Raw genomic sequence first — 15405 nt, 5'->3', positions numbered from 1 at the left:
AAGACCTGCTACCTTTAAGGCTGTTGGCAAAGGTGTGGTGAGTTGTGAGTAGGGCCAGGCTGGAGATCTGAGACCCGACAGACCGCCTGAGAGAACGCTGTCTACAGGCCCAAGGCTTCAGCCTCCAATTTCTTCTCATGCTGAATACAACCTGCCATTGTTTTCCCAGCCATTTCCATTTAGGGAGATGTAAATGGGAAAGTGGAAGTGATGTTTTTATTGTAAGGATCTTGCTCTTGCCTTTTCTCAGGTTCCTAAGATCACCATGTGACCTTACCAGTGGCCCCTCCTGCCAGGGCGGTGTGTGCTTGCAAAGACTTCTGCCTCTCATCAGGTGTGGCTGAGCCAGCAGGAACTCCCTGGCAGGTGCTAGAGTGCTCCCAGCCAGGGCCAGCCCCACCAGGCACTCCACCCCGAGGGACTGGTGCAAGCCTGGTACAGACATTCCGGTTCCCTTCTCAGGGATGAGGTTGGGCCAGCCCATCTCAAACTGGAGGGCTATTAAGCTGTAGAAACCCTCAGCGTTTCTGATGCAGCGGGTGGGAGGAGGCTCAAACCTGCATCTCTAATAAGTGCCCCAGTGGTCCAGCGACCAGGCTTTGTGAGCCACTGGTTTCGGCACAAACAAGCAGCCAACTGTGGTCAATGAAAGGAGGCCATACTGATGGACTCTGGAACAGGTTCCTTTGCTCATAAGAACCCCGCCTTCTTCTTCTGCCACTCACCGCAGATGGCTACAGAGCACTTGGAATGTGGTGATTGTGCCTGAAAAACTAGAAATTTAAATTTCATTTTAATTCATTTAAATTTAAGTAGCCACCTGTGTTTAGTGGCGCCCATACTGGACACTGCAGACCTGGACACTGTCAGGTCTGGATGTGATGGCTGGAGCTGCTGCTACAGACACCCCACCATGAGACTGTGTGAAGACACCACACAGAGGAGGGCAGAGCTGCATCCCCATGTACTGGCTGACCTCAGCACAGCCTCATATGGGAGCTCATACATTTCCTGATTGGTTAAGGTGGTATGAGTGGGTGTTCCCTGCTGCCTGCACCCAAAGGACAATGGCAATCTCAAGCAGAAGAGCGAGAGAAGCAAAACTCGGTTCCCTGTGAACTCAAGAGGCTTTGCCCAGAAGGGATGCAACCAGTTATTTCAGCATTAAATATCCAGACACAGACAGTACAGACCCATCCTGCTCCAAGAAACACATCAGAGCACTGCACTCTGCCTGCCTGTGATGCCCAGGAAGAGCACAGAGATACTGTTGACGGCTCCATCGCAAGGAATGAGTCAGCTTCAGGTGAGTGCAGAACCAACTGGTGGGTCACGGCCATGACGCTTCTTCCAGAGTATGCTGGGGTCCAGTTGCCCAAGAAATATCTTCCTACTCAGGCCGGGAATTCCACCATCAGCAGTAATTGCTATGGGTTAGGCAATACCCCTCTCTGGAATCCCCTTTTAGAATGCACATGTGCCTAGGAAAGGTAACGATTTAACCCTTGAAATGCCGATGGGAATGAGTTTACTGATTGCTATCTGTTAGACAGATATTGATGAAGGGTGAAAAACTAGACAAGTCAGAGGAGTATGCTCAGGGCTTACCCAGTCCACCTTAAAAAGCCTCACCTTCCCCATCTACTGATCCTGACTGCCCCACTCCATGCACTTCCTGAAGGGTGAGTCCCACATTCCAAATTCCAACAATCCCATCATTCCATTGATATGTCTCGGGGCACCAAAAGCAGGCAGAACAAAGTAATAGGATACCGTTGGGAGCTTTGAATTGCAGTCCCAGAAGGGCCTGCCCTGAGCCCTAAACAGGATGAGGGTTATGGGAGGAACTGTGTTTTTATGGGTGGAATTGTGGCCCCCCAAAAGATGCTAAAGTCTCAATCCAGTAAATGTGAATGTGAACCTTATTTGGAAAGGTCAAAGCGTTATCTTTCCGAGGCGCATTTGCATTCTAAAAGGGGAGTCCCGAGAGGGACGCTGCTCAGCCCACAGCAGTTATTGCTGATGGTGAAACAGTCTTTACAGATGATCAATTTAAGATGAGGTCTTGCTGCCGTAAGGCAGGCTCCTAGGCCAATCTGACCAGTGTCCTTATTAAAAGGGGAAATTTGGAGACAGACACACACGGAGGGAGAACATCATGTGAACACAAAGGCAGAGATCAGTGTGATGTCGGCAAACCAAGGAGCACCAAGGATTACCAGCAAGCCACCAGAAGCGAGGAGAGAGGCCCGGGACAGATCTCTCCCTAGCGCCTTCAGCCTGCGTGGCCTCGCTGACACTTTGATCTTGGGCTTCTGTCCTCCAGAACTGTGAGACAATCAATTTCTGCTGTGTAAGCCACCTGGTCTGCGGACTTTGTTATAGCAGCCCTAGAAAACTAAGATGGAACTCCCCGGCTGGTCACTGTCTTCCCTCTCATCACACTGCCTTCCCTTACTGCAGCTACTTATTTAACTGTTTCCCACCAAAAGACCCTAACATCCAGGAGTGTGGGGCCCACATCTGCCTAATTCGCCACTACGGCCCAAGCCCACCTCTGGCACACTGGAGGTGTTCAAGATGTGAGCTGATATATGAAGTCCTGACTAGTTCTAGAATCTCAGGCATGTGACTTCCCCTCCCAGAATGTCAATTTCCCCATCTCTCTGCAGGGGGAAAAGAAAATAATTGGAGTAGATGACCTCTGTGAGTCCTTCGGGCTCAAAAGATGGCCGGGACTCACCACTGAAGGTGTCTGCATCCATCATGGTCAGATCAGGCCATGAGAAACCCCACTAGAGGTGCTAAACAGAGGGAATGGGTCACAGAGGTGTGGGAAGGCTGAGAAACCACTGCGGCCTTCCTGCTGGACTTCAGAGAAGGGATGGCCTCATTTTACGGGCTTTCTGAAACCCATATTCAGAGAAACACACCCAATTCAGCATGGACTGGCAATGCCTATCCCCAAGGAAACTCCAAAAGGGGTGAGTCTCCTGGGCAGTGGTCACTGAGTTACTACAAGGCCTTTGGGGTTGGGGTGGGGATGGTGGGTCAACAGGCTCCCCTAGAAGCCCTGTGCCCTGACAAAGTAAACAATGGCAAAACATATTGGCAAACAATGGCAAAACACTCACCTCCCCACCTCCTTCTAACATCAGAACTGGGTTTCTGATGATGGGAGAAAATGTAAATGAAATCAACAGAAGGATGATCCTGTGAGTAATCTGACAAGGGAGAACCAGCTTCCTCTCCCATGAACCCCAGCTGCCTTGGCTTTCACCCAGACCCCTGGCCCACCCGGTGTCCTCCCCAGACAGTGGTACTCACCCACACTGCTGAGGGAGCTGCTGCTTTCTGAGTCTGAGGGCATGGTGGACAGGACGCTGTAGGTAGAACCTGGGGAAAGAGGGGAAACCATGTTACTAACCCCAAGGGGTCACTCGTCTTCACCCCAAGCCACTGTTAGACCAGCTGATCATCAGTCAATGCCAGGCCATGAGAGCTACATGCACCAGGCACTAGAAATCCACATCCAGGGGCCAAGCAGAGGAGGCACGCTCAGCAGATCTGGACTTCGGTGTTTCTGCCAGGCCTCACCACCTCACTTTATCGGCCCCTCCTGCTCTGGGCAGGCGGGCAGAGGGGAACTTGGAGTCAGTCAGCTGGCTTCTTGTTGGGACATCTGGGGAAAGGCTTAGCAAGGGAGTGACATGCCCCAGGTAAAAATGGGGTGTGGGGGTTTCCTCCACATCTCTATCAATATGATTCTGGCTTCCATGTAGAGGGTAACAGAGCAGAAATTAAAGAACAACTGAACTATCTGTTCTTTCTCTAACTGTTCTGCTCTTTAGGTTCTAACTGTATTCAAGCTCAGTTCTTAATAATTTAGTTAGTATCTGCCCCCTTATTAAAAGTTACTCCTAAAATGATGAGCAATTATACCATCACCAAAGCCAGAGGGTAGCACTTTTTTTTGTCCACACTTAATGTTAATTCCTGGTTGTAGACACACAACCACTGTGGTTTGGTTTGAATTCAAATATCTTCAAAACCAGATGTTACCCTCCCAGCACCGGGAAGCCCAGTTTCTGAACCTAGCTCTATGTAGGTGCCCATAGCTGGGTCGTGCTGAGCAAGTAGCTTTTGTTTTCTGGAACTCTGTTTCCTGGTCTGCAAAATGAAGGAGTTCAACCAGATGGCTTATAAGTTCCCTCCCCCATCCCCCATCCCCCATCCCATTTCAGCAATTTCCATGATTAATGGAAACAGAAGGTACACTTTGCTCATCAAGACTATGGATGACATAAAATTAAAAGGGAGGGCAAACTGACTCAGAGACTAAATTGGGAGTGGACAAAGCATAACACACAGAGATGGCAGGTCAGATAAAACAAGGACGAATCCAGTGTCTTGTTCTTGGAGCCAAAAGAACTATACAATGAAGAGCGGTATGTACCAGGCCAAGTGGGTGAGCTGGAGATGGAATTTTTGCAATAAGGGCTTTGAACAAGCCTTAGGGCTCTGGCGTCAGAAAGCTGCCAAGAACTAATGAGATCCTGGGCTCCACAACCAGAAATGTGGGGGACCAAATTTAAGGAGCTCCCAGCAGGGCACGGTGGCTCACACCTATAATCCCAGCGCTTTGGGAGGCCGAGGTGGGCAGATTGCTTCAGCTCAGGAGTTTGAGACCAGCCTGGGCAACATAGTGAAACTCCATCTCTACAAAAAATACAAAAAATTAGCTGGGCGTGGTGGCACGCACCTGTAATCCCAGCTACCTGGGAGTCTGAGGTGGGAGAATCACCTAAGCCCAGGGAAGTCAAGGCTGCAGTGAGCCATGATCATGCCACTGCACTTCAGCCTGGGCAACAAAGTGAGATCTCGTCTCAAAAAAAAAAAAAAAAAAAAAAACACTCTTCCACTGCAATTCTTGACTAGCCACCCTACACGCATCTTTGGACGGGAAAGAGGAGAAATGAAGAAATCGGGGTAAATGGGGGAGCGGAGCAGGGGAGGAAGATGCACAGTAGGTGGGAGGCCCCTAGGGGACAGGAGAGACCTTGAGGGGAAAGCAGGGAGACTTTGCTGGGGAGGTGAGGACCATGCAGGAGGGCAGAGAGATAGACTGCAGGCAGGCGAGCTAGCAGGCGTGTCCATCAGAAAAAGAGATGAAAGGGGAGAGAAAAAAGAGAAAGCAAGCAAAAAGCAACTTTGGTAATGGCAAGCACTAGGACAGGCGTGACCAGCAATGACCAGTAGCCTCATTATCACATTTTCAGAGACTCTCTGAAGAATCTGAAGGCGTTGAGCATGGGCTGAAGAGGATGACTGGGGAATGGGTAGGTGTCTTGTCTCTCAATACGACTGTCAGAAGGGATTAGATTTGTTCTTGATGGCCTCCAGCAGCCAAACCAGGAGCAGCGGATGGATGCTGGAGAAAGCTGCATCTCTAAACAGGTCTGGATGGCCACGGTCAGCACTGCCAGGTATGAAAAGCCTGACGGTGAGGGGGTGAGAGAGTGAGGGAGGCCCAGCACTCAGTGGCATGGATGTCATGGGGAAGTCTGCGCATCTGAAGGGAGATGAAACCAGAAAACCCAGTTCAGCCTTGAAATTCTATGATCCTGCTAATAATGAATAACCCATGCTCCACCTCCCATATCTGAAGTCCAACCCACACTATTAGTTTTGCTGTACATTCAATATCTCTGCATTTTTGTCTCAACAAAACAATAAGCATCACACTTTTTTTTTTTTTTTTTTTTTTTTGAGACAGAGTCTTGCACTGTCGCCTGGGCTGGAGTGCAATGGCGCGATCTCGGCTCACTGCAACCTCCATCTCCTGGGTTCAAGCGACTCTCCTGCCCCAGCCTCCTGAGTAGCTGGGATTACAGGCGCCCACCACCATGCCTGCCTAATTTTTTCTATTTTTAGTAGAGACGGGGTTTTGCTATGTTGGCCAGGCTGGTCTTGAACTCCTGACCTCGTGATCCACCAGGCCTCAGCCTCCCAAAGTGCTAGGATTACAGGCATGAGCCACCATGTCTGGCCTGCATCACATGTTTTTTTAACCCATCTCTCTTTCTATATCATACACATTACGTGTTGCTTCAATATGTGTGAAATAAAGTCAAATGCAATTCGGGCAATCCATTGATATCTTCAAAGAACAAGAACCCAACACAATGTCTATTTTCTAAACTCAACTACCATTTTTTAAATAGTATTTTTTCTTTATGGGGGCAAGGAAGGCTAGCCACTGACATGTTGGTGGATTGTTTTTGGAAGATGTCTACTCAGGAAAGCAGGCACAAATAAATTCCCCCACTCTCACCTCCAGAAATCTCTATGCTCAACCCATCCCAGCTTACGACACTGGCAGCCTGCGCTCCAGATGCCTCTGCTGGAACGCTCCCCTCTTTCTTACTGTTGGCATCGGCAGCACCCCATCTTCCAGTAAACTGCCCCTCCTCTTCAAATCGTCTCTCTCCTCCCCTGCGGCAAGTTTCCACTGTTAATTAAGCTTGGCAGATGCCCTTCCCTCTCTCCGCCCACCTACCTCCCTAGCTGGGGGAGTCCGCAGGCCAAGCGACACGTTCTATTCCTCTTCCCTGTCCCTGCAGTCCTGACTGGCCTCTGGGGCCTAACCAGGGCAGCGTGACATCTTTGTGTGCATCTCTGGGCATCACTCCCACCACCAACCCAGGGAGCTGGCAGGGCTCCTAGGAGCTGGTGGGGGGAGTGGTTAAAATTGGACAGGACCCAGTTTTTACAATGTTCCCAGAGCCTTGGACGTCATTAAGGGGGAAAAAAGGCCCAAAGACGACATTGTCTCGGTCATGCTTTGTCTCTGCGGTTATTGTTGTCCTAAAGGCCTGTGTGGTCAGGACTGTCAGGAAAAGGCAAAAGAAGCCACTGTCCCCCAAAGTCACACGGTGTCCTTTCAAGGCAGGTTGCTTCCATGGGGCTGAGGGGCAGGTGTCGGCATCATCTACCTCTGGGGTTTCGCCATCAAATTTGGAGTCAAATTTGGTGCTCCTCATCTGCTGCCACGGCCCAATCCAGGAGGAGACAATTTCCCCAGGTTCTCCTGAAGGCACCTCCACCCAACCTGCCCTGAAACCTAGGATGGGCTGCTGTGGAAGGAGAAACAGTGTGGAGGGACATTCTCTACCTCGCAGAGTGCCCAGGGCTAAGGGGGACTGTAGGATCAGCCTCCTGGTGTGTGTGTGTGCGTGCGCACACACACACACACACACACACACAACACACACGAGAGGAGGGCACCAACCACAAACTTGTGCAAGCTACCAAGTACCATGCAGAGGTGCTGATGAGATCCAGAGAAAGTTGGATGATGTGGAAACATTTCCAGAAAAGGGGAGCTTGAGGCCAAGTTTAGACATGGACATGTGGGCCAGAGAGTGATATAAGGAGATTCTTTACTATCAAAGGAACTACCTGGGCAATGTAAACTCTTATTCAGCAGATGAGGGTGGGGTTTCAGAATGCATTTCTCACAAGCCCCCAGGGCACATGCTCTACACACTGGCCCAGAGCTGGAGTCCACAGGTGGGATGCACATGGAAGCTGCAGCCAAAACCCTGGGAGAGGTGGAAGGAAGCCACTGGGAGGAAGCCAGCCTGGTGACCCTCTGGGACTGGCCCACGGGCACTGTCTGTGTCCTTTCCAAGAGCCCAGCCCCTGATAATTCTGTTTACCCTGTGACTCAGTGCCATTGGGTCACGAAGACCACTTCAAAAGAAATTCCAGGAAAAACCACCCGAACAATAATGGAATGCCCCAGCCCTCCCAGGCCCCCTCCCATAGACCATGGGGCCCAAGAGAGATGGAAACACGCCCCCAACACACCCCTTCCATTCACCTGGAGCTTGTAAAGGCCCTGGTGACTCACGCTTCCTCTTCGTGAAGCTCACAGTGGCTGAAGGAACTTGTTCCAGCCTTGAACCAGCACACAGAGTTCTCCCTGTCCTCCAGAAGGGCCCAGGCAGAAAGGCAGAGAGCTAACGGCTCACGGTCACAGGGAGGCCAGCACCCCCTACCTCAATCCCCAGGGAAAGGAGAGGGAGACACCAAGCTGCTACTCTCTGGAGCTCTGGGGTCCCTGAAGACAGAGCAGGAAGTGCTGCCTGGGCCCCAGGAGGACAGTCACTTTCAGGGCACCTGCCACATCCTGCCGCCCTCCTCCAGCTCACACTGAGGAACCACAGCCTACAGCAGAATGACCGAAGGTGCCCAATCGCTCCCGGACTCACACGTGTCAGCCAGGTTTCCAACACGTGCCCCCCACCTAGCATGGCACTGGGCCAGGTTCGGGAGAAAGAATGGCAAGCCAGGGGCTCAAGAGCCTGGAGGTTACTCATCTGCTGTGAGTAGCCTTCAGAAGAAGGCCCTTCTCTCTGAGCCAAACAATAATGATTGCAACACAGCTGGGGCCAAACTGCCTGGAGTTAACTCCCAGCCCAGCCCCTTATGAGCTGTGTGCTGTTAGGGAAGTCACTCTGCCTCTCTGTGCTTCCACATACTTATCAGTAAAATGGGATGATAGAAGTGCTTATCTCTTAGAGCTGTTTGAGGATAAACTGATTTAATGCAGGTTGAGTATCCCTAATTCAAAAATCTCCAAAATCTGAAACTTTTTGAGCACCAACATGACACCACAGCAGAAAATTCCACACCTGACCTCATGTGATGGGCCAGTCAAAACGCAGGCGCAGGATACAGTTTATTCTGCTTCCTCAAAGGAAAAACAAAATTATCTTCAGGCTATGTGTATATAAGGTGTATATGAAATGCGAATACATTTCACATCTAGACTTGGGTCCCATCCCCAAGATATCTCATTATGTATATGCAAATATTCCAGAATCTAGAGAAATCCAAACCCCAAAAACACTTCTGGTTCCAAGGATTTCAGATAAGGGATATTCTGCCTGTTTGTGAAAAGTGACTGAAACAGTACCTCGCATAGCCGGTACTCTAAGTGTTAGCTGGTGTTATTATGGTCAGTCCAGACCTGCAGAGGGCCCTTCCAACTCTGCTGTTCAATTCCTCAATTACCTACATGGAAAACTGTACTAGAGTGACAAGTCACACAATCCACAAGCAAACTGCTGCACTGTATATGGCACTCTCAAGAAAAATAATAGCAGCTAATAGGTACTAAGCACTACTAAGTGCTGGGACTGTGCTAAGCACTTTGCATATATTGCCTCCATTAATTTCCATAACAACCCAGAGGTTGTCATTATTAGTCCCATTTCACAGAGGAAGAAACTAAGAGTTAGAAAAATTAATTTGCTGAAGGTCGTGCTAGGGCTAGTAAGAGCACAAACAGGATACAAACCCAGGCAGTCTACCCCAGCGCCTGTGCTCTCAAATCCTACACACAATACTGCTGCCCGGCTCCACAGGGAAGAGCAGTCAGAGAGGACTTCATGGAGGCAGGGGCCTGGAGCTGGCCCTGAAAGGTGGTGGCCTTGGATAAGCACATGAGAAGCCCGATCAGCTTGCAGGAGACAACAGGCAGAACCCATTTCTCTGGAACGGTAAGAAGTCTCAGAGCAGGGCTGGCTTGGGCCAAGGCCCCCCAGCCTCTATTCCCTGGGATGGGCTCACCTCCTCCCTGCCCACCTCCCCACACCGAGACAACACTCAACAGGCATTCTGAGCTGAGCCACTTCCACCCAAGTGGGAAGAAAGAGGAGGAGCTGTGGCTTCATGGCCCCCATTCCATACCCATGCCTGTGCTGGCTGCAGAGGGGAGTCGCAGCGTGTGGGCAAGCCTGCACTCAAGAGCCACTCAATTCTGTGAACTGCAGAGATGAGGAAAGAGGTGACTGTGAAAGTTGGGGAGTGCTATCACCTTTGGCAGAGCGCACCTTCCCTGTTTTAAGACCTCCTGGGATGCTGGGGGGACAGAGGGCTCATATCCTACTATCAGGCTACTAGGAAGCCTGCTTGCAGAACCATGCTCAGTTCTCAGGAGGGAAGAAAGGTGGCAGGGAAAAAAAAAAGGAAAGAAAAAACTACATTCAGGGCAGCCCTAGCCCCTCCCTAGGGGCTCAGCCTCCTACCCTTTAAAAGCATGGCCCAAGGCTACAGACACTGAAACCCAAACTTGGAAGCAGACAAGGCCCAGTATTTCAGGGAGGTATAGGGTGACCATGGCCCTGGAATGGAGCAACCACAGACACTGGCATGTCATCAAGGAAGTCCTGCTCATGCGCCTTATATGCCACCCGAGGGTGGGAAAATCCTACTCTTGGTTTGTAAGTTAAGATTTAATATTTGTTTTCCTCAACTGAGATAATGCTATAGTATTCTCCACCAAGTTTTGGAACAAGCAGCATCACTGCGCTAAAAAAAAAAAATCATAATGATGTGGATTCCCCCTATTTCTGGTCGTTATAAGAACTGCTCACCTATCTTTAAAAGGTAAAGGTGGCCAGGTGAGGTGGCGCATGCCTGTAATCCCAGCACTTTGGGAGGCTGAAGCAGGAGGATCACTTAGGTCAGGAGTTCAAGACCAGCCTGGGCAATATAGCAAGACCCCATCTCTTTTTCTTTTTTTTTTTTTGAAAGAGAGTCTCACTCTGTTGCCCAGGCTGGAGTGCAGTGGCGCAATCTTAGCTCACTGTAACCTCTACCTCCCAGGTTCAAGCTATTCTCGAGCCTCAGCCTCATGAGTAGCTGGGACTACAGGCATGCACCACCACGCCTGGCTATTTTGTATTTTTTAGTAAAGACGGGGTTTCACCATGTTGGCCAGGCTGGTCTCGAACTCCCGACTTCAGGTGATCCACCCCAAAATGCTGGAATTATAGGCATGAGCCACCACACCTAGCCAATCCCATCTTTTTTTGCTAAGAGGAACGAAGGAAGGAAGGAAGGGAGGGAGGGAGGGAGGGAGGGAGGGAGGGAGGGGAAGGAAGGAAGGAAGGGAAGGAAGGAAGGAAAAAAAAAAAAAGTAAAGGGGAAGGGGCATTGCCCAGATAATTGGAGATTTAACCTCAGGTATGCAGTGAGATCTGTGTGGGGTGGCAGGAAGGAAGATGATGGCTGCCGAGCTCTCTGTCCATTTTTTTTTTTTTTTAAACTTTATATCTTAAAATAAATAGAGACAGGGTCTCTCTTTGTTGCCCAGGCTGGTCTCAAACTTCTAGGCTCAAGCAATCCACTCGCCTCAGCCTCCCAAAGTGCTGGGATTACAGGTGTGCGCCACCACACCTGGCTTTTGTGTCCATTCCTTAACACATTCCCTAACCCCTTCCCACTGGACTTTTGAGGCCATTTATAAAATAATGAACTAAATTGCCTGAACCTGAGAAAACTCTCGTATCAATTTTGCCATCTGTGACTCCCCTCCCTTCCCCACCCAAAATGCCCCAAGGCAAAAATATGTAAAGAGAAGGAAAACAAAACATGTGCACCCCAGAATTAATCATTCAGTACCATGCAAGACCCTTCACTCGCTAACTACAGGACTGGTTTTGGTCTTTTTCTTTATTTATTTATTTTTTTTCCTCTTTTAAGTGGCAAGTGACAGGGACTAAAAAAAAAAAAAAACTAGCACATAAAGGAAAGATGGAAGTTTGTTGAATTTCGAGGGATGAAAAGAGTCCACAGTTGGATAGCCTGCTTGTCTTCATCAGCGAAGCAAAGGCTCCTGGAGGCTTTGGGATGAGCACAAAGCCTGTGTCTGATGAAAGCCACCTTCTTTGTTCTGCCTCCCTTCAGAGCTGCCGGGCTGCAGGTTGGGGATGGGAGCAGGGAGGGAGGGAAGGCAGTGGGAGGACCTAAGACCATCAAACCTGACACCAGGTGGGACCACCTCTCGGTTCCTGCTTTCCATCACCAAAACCAAGCCCTGCTCCCTGCTGTCACTTCTGGCCAGACTAAGACAGTTCTGCACCTAAAAGGCACAGGAGGAGGCCCAAAGAGGGTCTGATTAAGGAGGAGGATGGGGCCATTGTGCTATGCCCTGGAAGGTGGGGGTGGAGGGGGGACAACAAACATAGCCAAGCCTGACAGCACCCACAAGGCGAGGTGTCAAGGAGTGGAGCAGGGCCGGCCGCAGCGCCTCTGCCCCGCCACCCTGACAGCACGTGTCACACCAAACCCAGACAGGAAATCTGAGCAGCAGGGGCACCCAAGAGGCAGCCAAGCCTCCATTATGCTCCAGCCGGACATCCCCCGGGGGCCATGTCTGCCCTAGAATAAACTTCTGATAAGCCCCAGAAGTCACAACAGGCAGGAAGCAGCTCTCTGAAAGGCACCGGGCACCCCCGGCTCCCTCCTGCTCTGGCTCGGTGCTCAATTTCCACTAGTCAGTAAATGGAGAAGAGGCTGCCTCCCTCCCACACAGGATGGAGCGCATACCTTGCAGAGTACACTGCCCTCCACCCTCCCAGGGCAACTGTAGCAAGGCAGGCTCTGCGTCAGACCGGCTGGCTCAGGCCTGCCACTCACCAGCTGTGTGACCTCAAATAAGTTGCTTCTACTTTCTGTGCATTTCCTCATTTATAAAATAGGAAGAATAGTAGGTGATGAGAACAGAATGAGCAACGAGAGGGAAAGCCCTTAGAACAGAGCCAGGCGCACAGCAAGCGATCCACAAACACCAGCTCTCGTTACTGTTACCGTCTCGCAGGCTCCTAAGGAAGGCAGGGCATGGGGTGGCCTCTGCAGTGTACACAGACAGCAGATGCTATGGCTGGGACCTGGAGGACAGTCACGCAGCCTTCCCTTGACTTCTGGAATGTTTTGCTGGTTAGAAGCTCTGCACTGAGTACTCTGTATACCTCCCATCACCATCTCCCTCAGGAGCTAATGCTTCCCCCTCAACCCAGCCACGAGTGTCGCCTCTCAATACCTGAATACAGCTCTATTTATGCCTGTGGATAAGGAGGCTTCCTCTCCCCTCCCACCATTCCACGTGGCCATGGCAATTCCAAGCCATCCCCAGCATTCCTTATGATTTCTGGTTCTCTGGTTCACAAAGAACAAACCAGAGCGCTCACAGTGTGCCTGGAATCATACCAGGCTTGCACCTCCACTCATCCAGTCCTGGTTCCCACCACCTACATACAGACATCAGTCAGTGCCCTGTAAAAGATGCTACGCATTGGTGGGCATGTCTGTCCCCGGAAACACAAGGCCCACTCATTCGCCAAACGCTGGGTTAATGCTGGGTGAAGTACTGGGATGCAGCAGGAAGCAAGACGGACAAATCCCTGCCCTCATGGAGCTCACATGAACAAGGTGACAGGGGTGGGGGAGAAATAAACAAACATAAACTGTATTGGGTAGTAAGTGCTATGAAGAAAAATGTGGCAGAGTTAAATGGTAGGTGGTGGGGGTGGAGAGGAGATGTGGCTATTGTACAGTGGTGGCAGGGGTCTCTCTGGGCAGGTCATCTTTCCCCAGAGACCTAGAGGAAGCGTGGAGTGCCAGAGGAAGGAATAGCAAGTGCAAAGGCCCTGGGGCCACCCCATGCGGGGAGACCTGTCTGCTGTGGGTGGAGGGACCTGGAGGAGGATGCAGATGAGGTCACAGGGGCAACAGGACAGCTCCACGCAGAACCTTATGGGCCACACAGAGGATGCAGGGCTTTATTCAGAGTGAGATGGGAAACCTCTGGAAGGTTCTGAGTAGAGGAAAGCCATGATCTGACTTACATCTACTTAGGCTCATTAGATGATTTGTTGAATGTTGTCCATAAGCAGGGAAGCATAGAAACAAGTCAGACAGCAAACTCGCAAGTCCAGGTGAGCAATGCTGGGGGTCTGGACCAGAGTGACAAGAATGGTGTTGGTGAGAAGTAGCTGGATTTGAGGGATATTTTGGAGCTTTTCTTTCTTTCCTATTCCACATTTGGCTTGGAGCAGAGCTGAAACGATCTGCTCATAGGCCCAATGTGGAATAGGAAAGAAAGAAAAGTCAAGAATGACTCCAGGGTTCTTGGCCTGGAAACTGGAAGGATGATGTTGGTCCTTGCTGAAAGGGGGAAGCCTGCAGGAAAAACAGATGGGGGAAGGAGTTGGGGAATCATGAGTTCCCGCGGGGCCTGGTCATGCGTGAGGTGCCTACAGACACACAAGGGAGGTGTCAGGCAGGCAGATGGATGTACAGGCCTCAAGTTCACTGACAAGGTCATGGCTAGAGATGTAATCTGAGAATTGTCAGCATATGCTTAGTATTTAAAGTGATGAGCCTTGATAAATCACCCAAGGAAGGAGTACAGACAGCAAGGGCAGTGGAGAGGTCCAAGGAATGAACCTGAGCATGCAGGGGCTAAGGGATGAGAAGAGAAATCAACCAAGAAGACAGAGGAGAAGTGGGTAGTGAGATGGGAGAGTCGACCACACAGGTAAAGAAACTGAACACAGCCAGGTGCAGTGGCTCACACCTGTAATCCTAGCACTTTGGGAGGCCAAGACAGGTGGATCACCTGAGGTCAGGGTTTCAGGACCAGCCTGGCCAACACAGTGAAACCCCGCCTCTACTAAAAATACAAAAATTAGCCAGCCATGGTGGCGCATGCCTGTAATCCCAGCTACTCAGGAGGCTGGGGCAGGAGAATTGCTTGAACCCAGGAGGCGGAGGTTGCAGTGAGCTGAGATTGCACCACTGCACTCCAACCTGGGCAACAGAGTGAGACTCCGTCTCAAAAAATAAAAATAAACAAACAAACAAACTGAACACAACTGCATGTGGTCAGGTCTTAGAGAGGTGCTCAGATATGCCCATGTTGCTTAATGGTGAAGGTAAGACAGACACACAATCCTCCCGACTCCAGATCAAGCTGAATCTGCATTCCATCTACCCCCTGAACTTCCCCAGTTATCAAGGAGGCTGATGGAAATAAGGCAGAGCATTAGGGAGACCCTTCAATGTATACTAGGCATCCTACATGGCACAGCTCATGTTTTTGTTGTTACACTCTACTCATATCAGGTAACATTTATTGAGTACTTGTTGCAAGAAAGGCACTATTTGTATGGATTATTTCATTTAATTCTCCCAATAATCCTACAAGGTGGGCCACTATCAACTCACCTTCTAGATGAAGAAATGTAGGCTCAGAGAAGCCAAGTAACTTGCCCAAGGCCACAAAGCTAGTAAGCAGAGGGTCCCAACTCAAGCAGGACTCTCATCCACTAACCCTAGACCTTTTTTTTTTTTTTTTTTGAGACAAAGTCTCACTCTGTCACCCAGGCTGGAGTGCAGTGGTGTGATCTCAGCTCACTGCAAACTTCATCTCCCGGGTCCAAGTGATTCTCCTGCCTCAGCCTCCTGAGTAGCTGGGGTTACAGGCATGTGCCTCTGCGCCTGGCTAATTTTTGTATTTTTAGTAGAGATGGGATTTCACCATGTTGGCCA

General features: G+C 50.3%; 1 protein-coding gene across 4 annotated transcripts in view; it reads right to left on the bottom strand.

The window, feature by feature from the left end:
• The window catches only part of DLG5 (discs large MAGUK scaffold protein 5), a 136136-nt gene that overhangs the window by 75130 nt on the left and 45601 nt on the right, over nucleotides 1-15405 (bottom strand). For 3 of the 4 annotated variants that reach the window (XM_031015233.3, XM_031015232.3, XM_031015234.3), the window contains exon 2: nucleotides 3328-3396. The exons of the other annotated variant lie outside the window; for it this stretch is intronic. In XM_031015233.3, the coding sequence (XP_030871093.2) occupies nucleotides 3328-3396 (69 nt within the window). The remainder of the gene's footprint in view (nucleotides 1-3327; nucleotides 3397-15405) is intronic. 4 annotated transcript variants of the gene reach the window in all.

This window comes from Gorilla gorilla, chromosome 8 (genome assembly GCF_029281585.2).
Source record: "Gorilla gorilla gorilla isolate KB3781 chromosome 8, NHGRI_mGorGor1-v2.1_pri, whole genome shotgun sequence".
Classification (NCBI taxonomy): Eukaryota; Metazoa; Chordata; class Mammalia; order Primates; family Hominidae; genus Gorilla; species Gorilla gorilla.
Note: the sequence above shows the minus strand (reverse complement) of the source record. Positions and strands in the feature narration are given on the sequence as shown.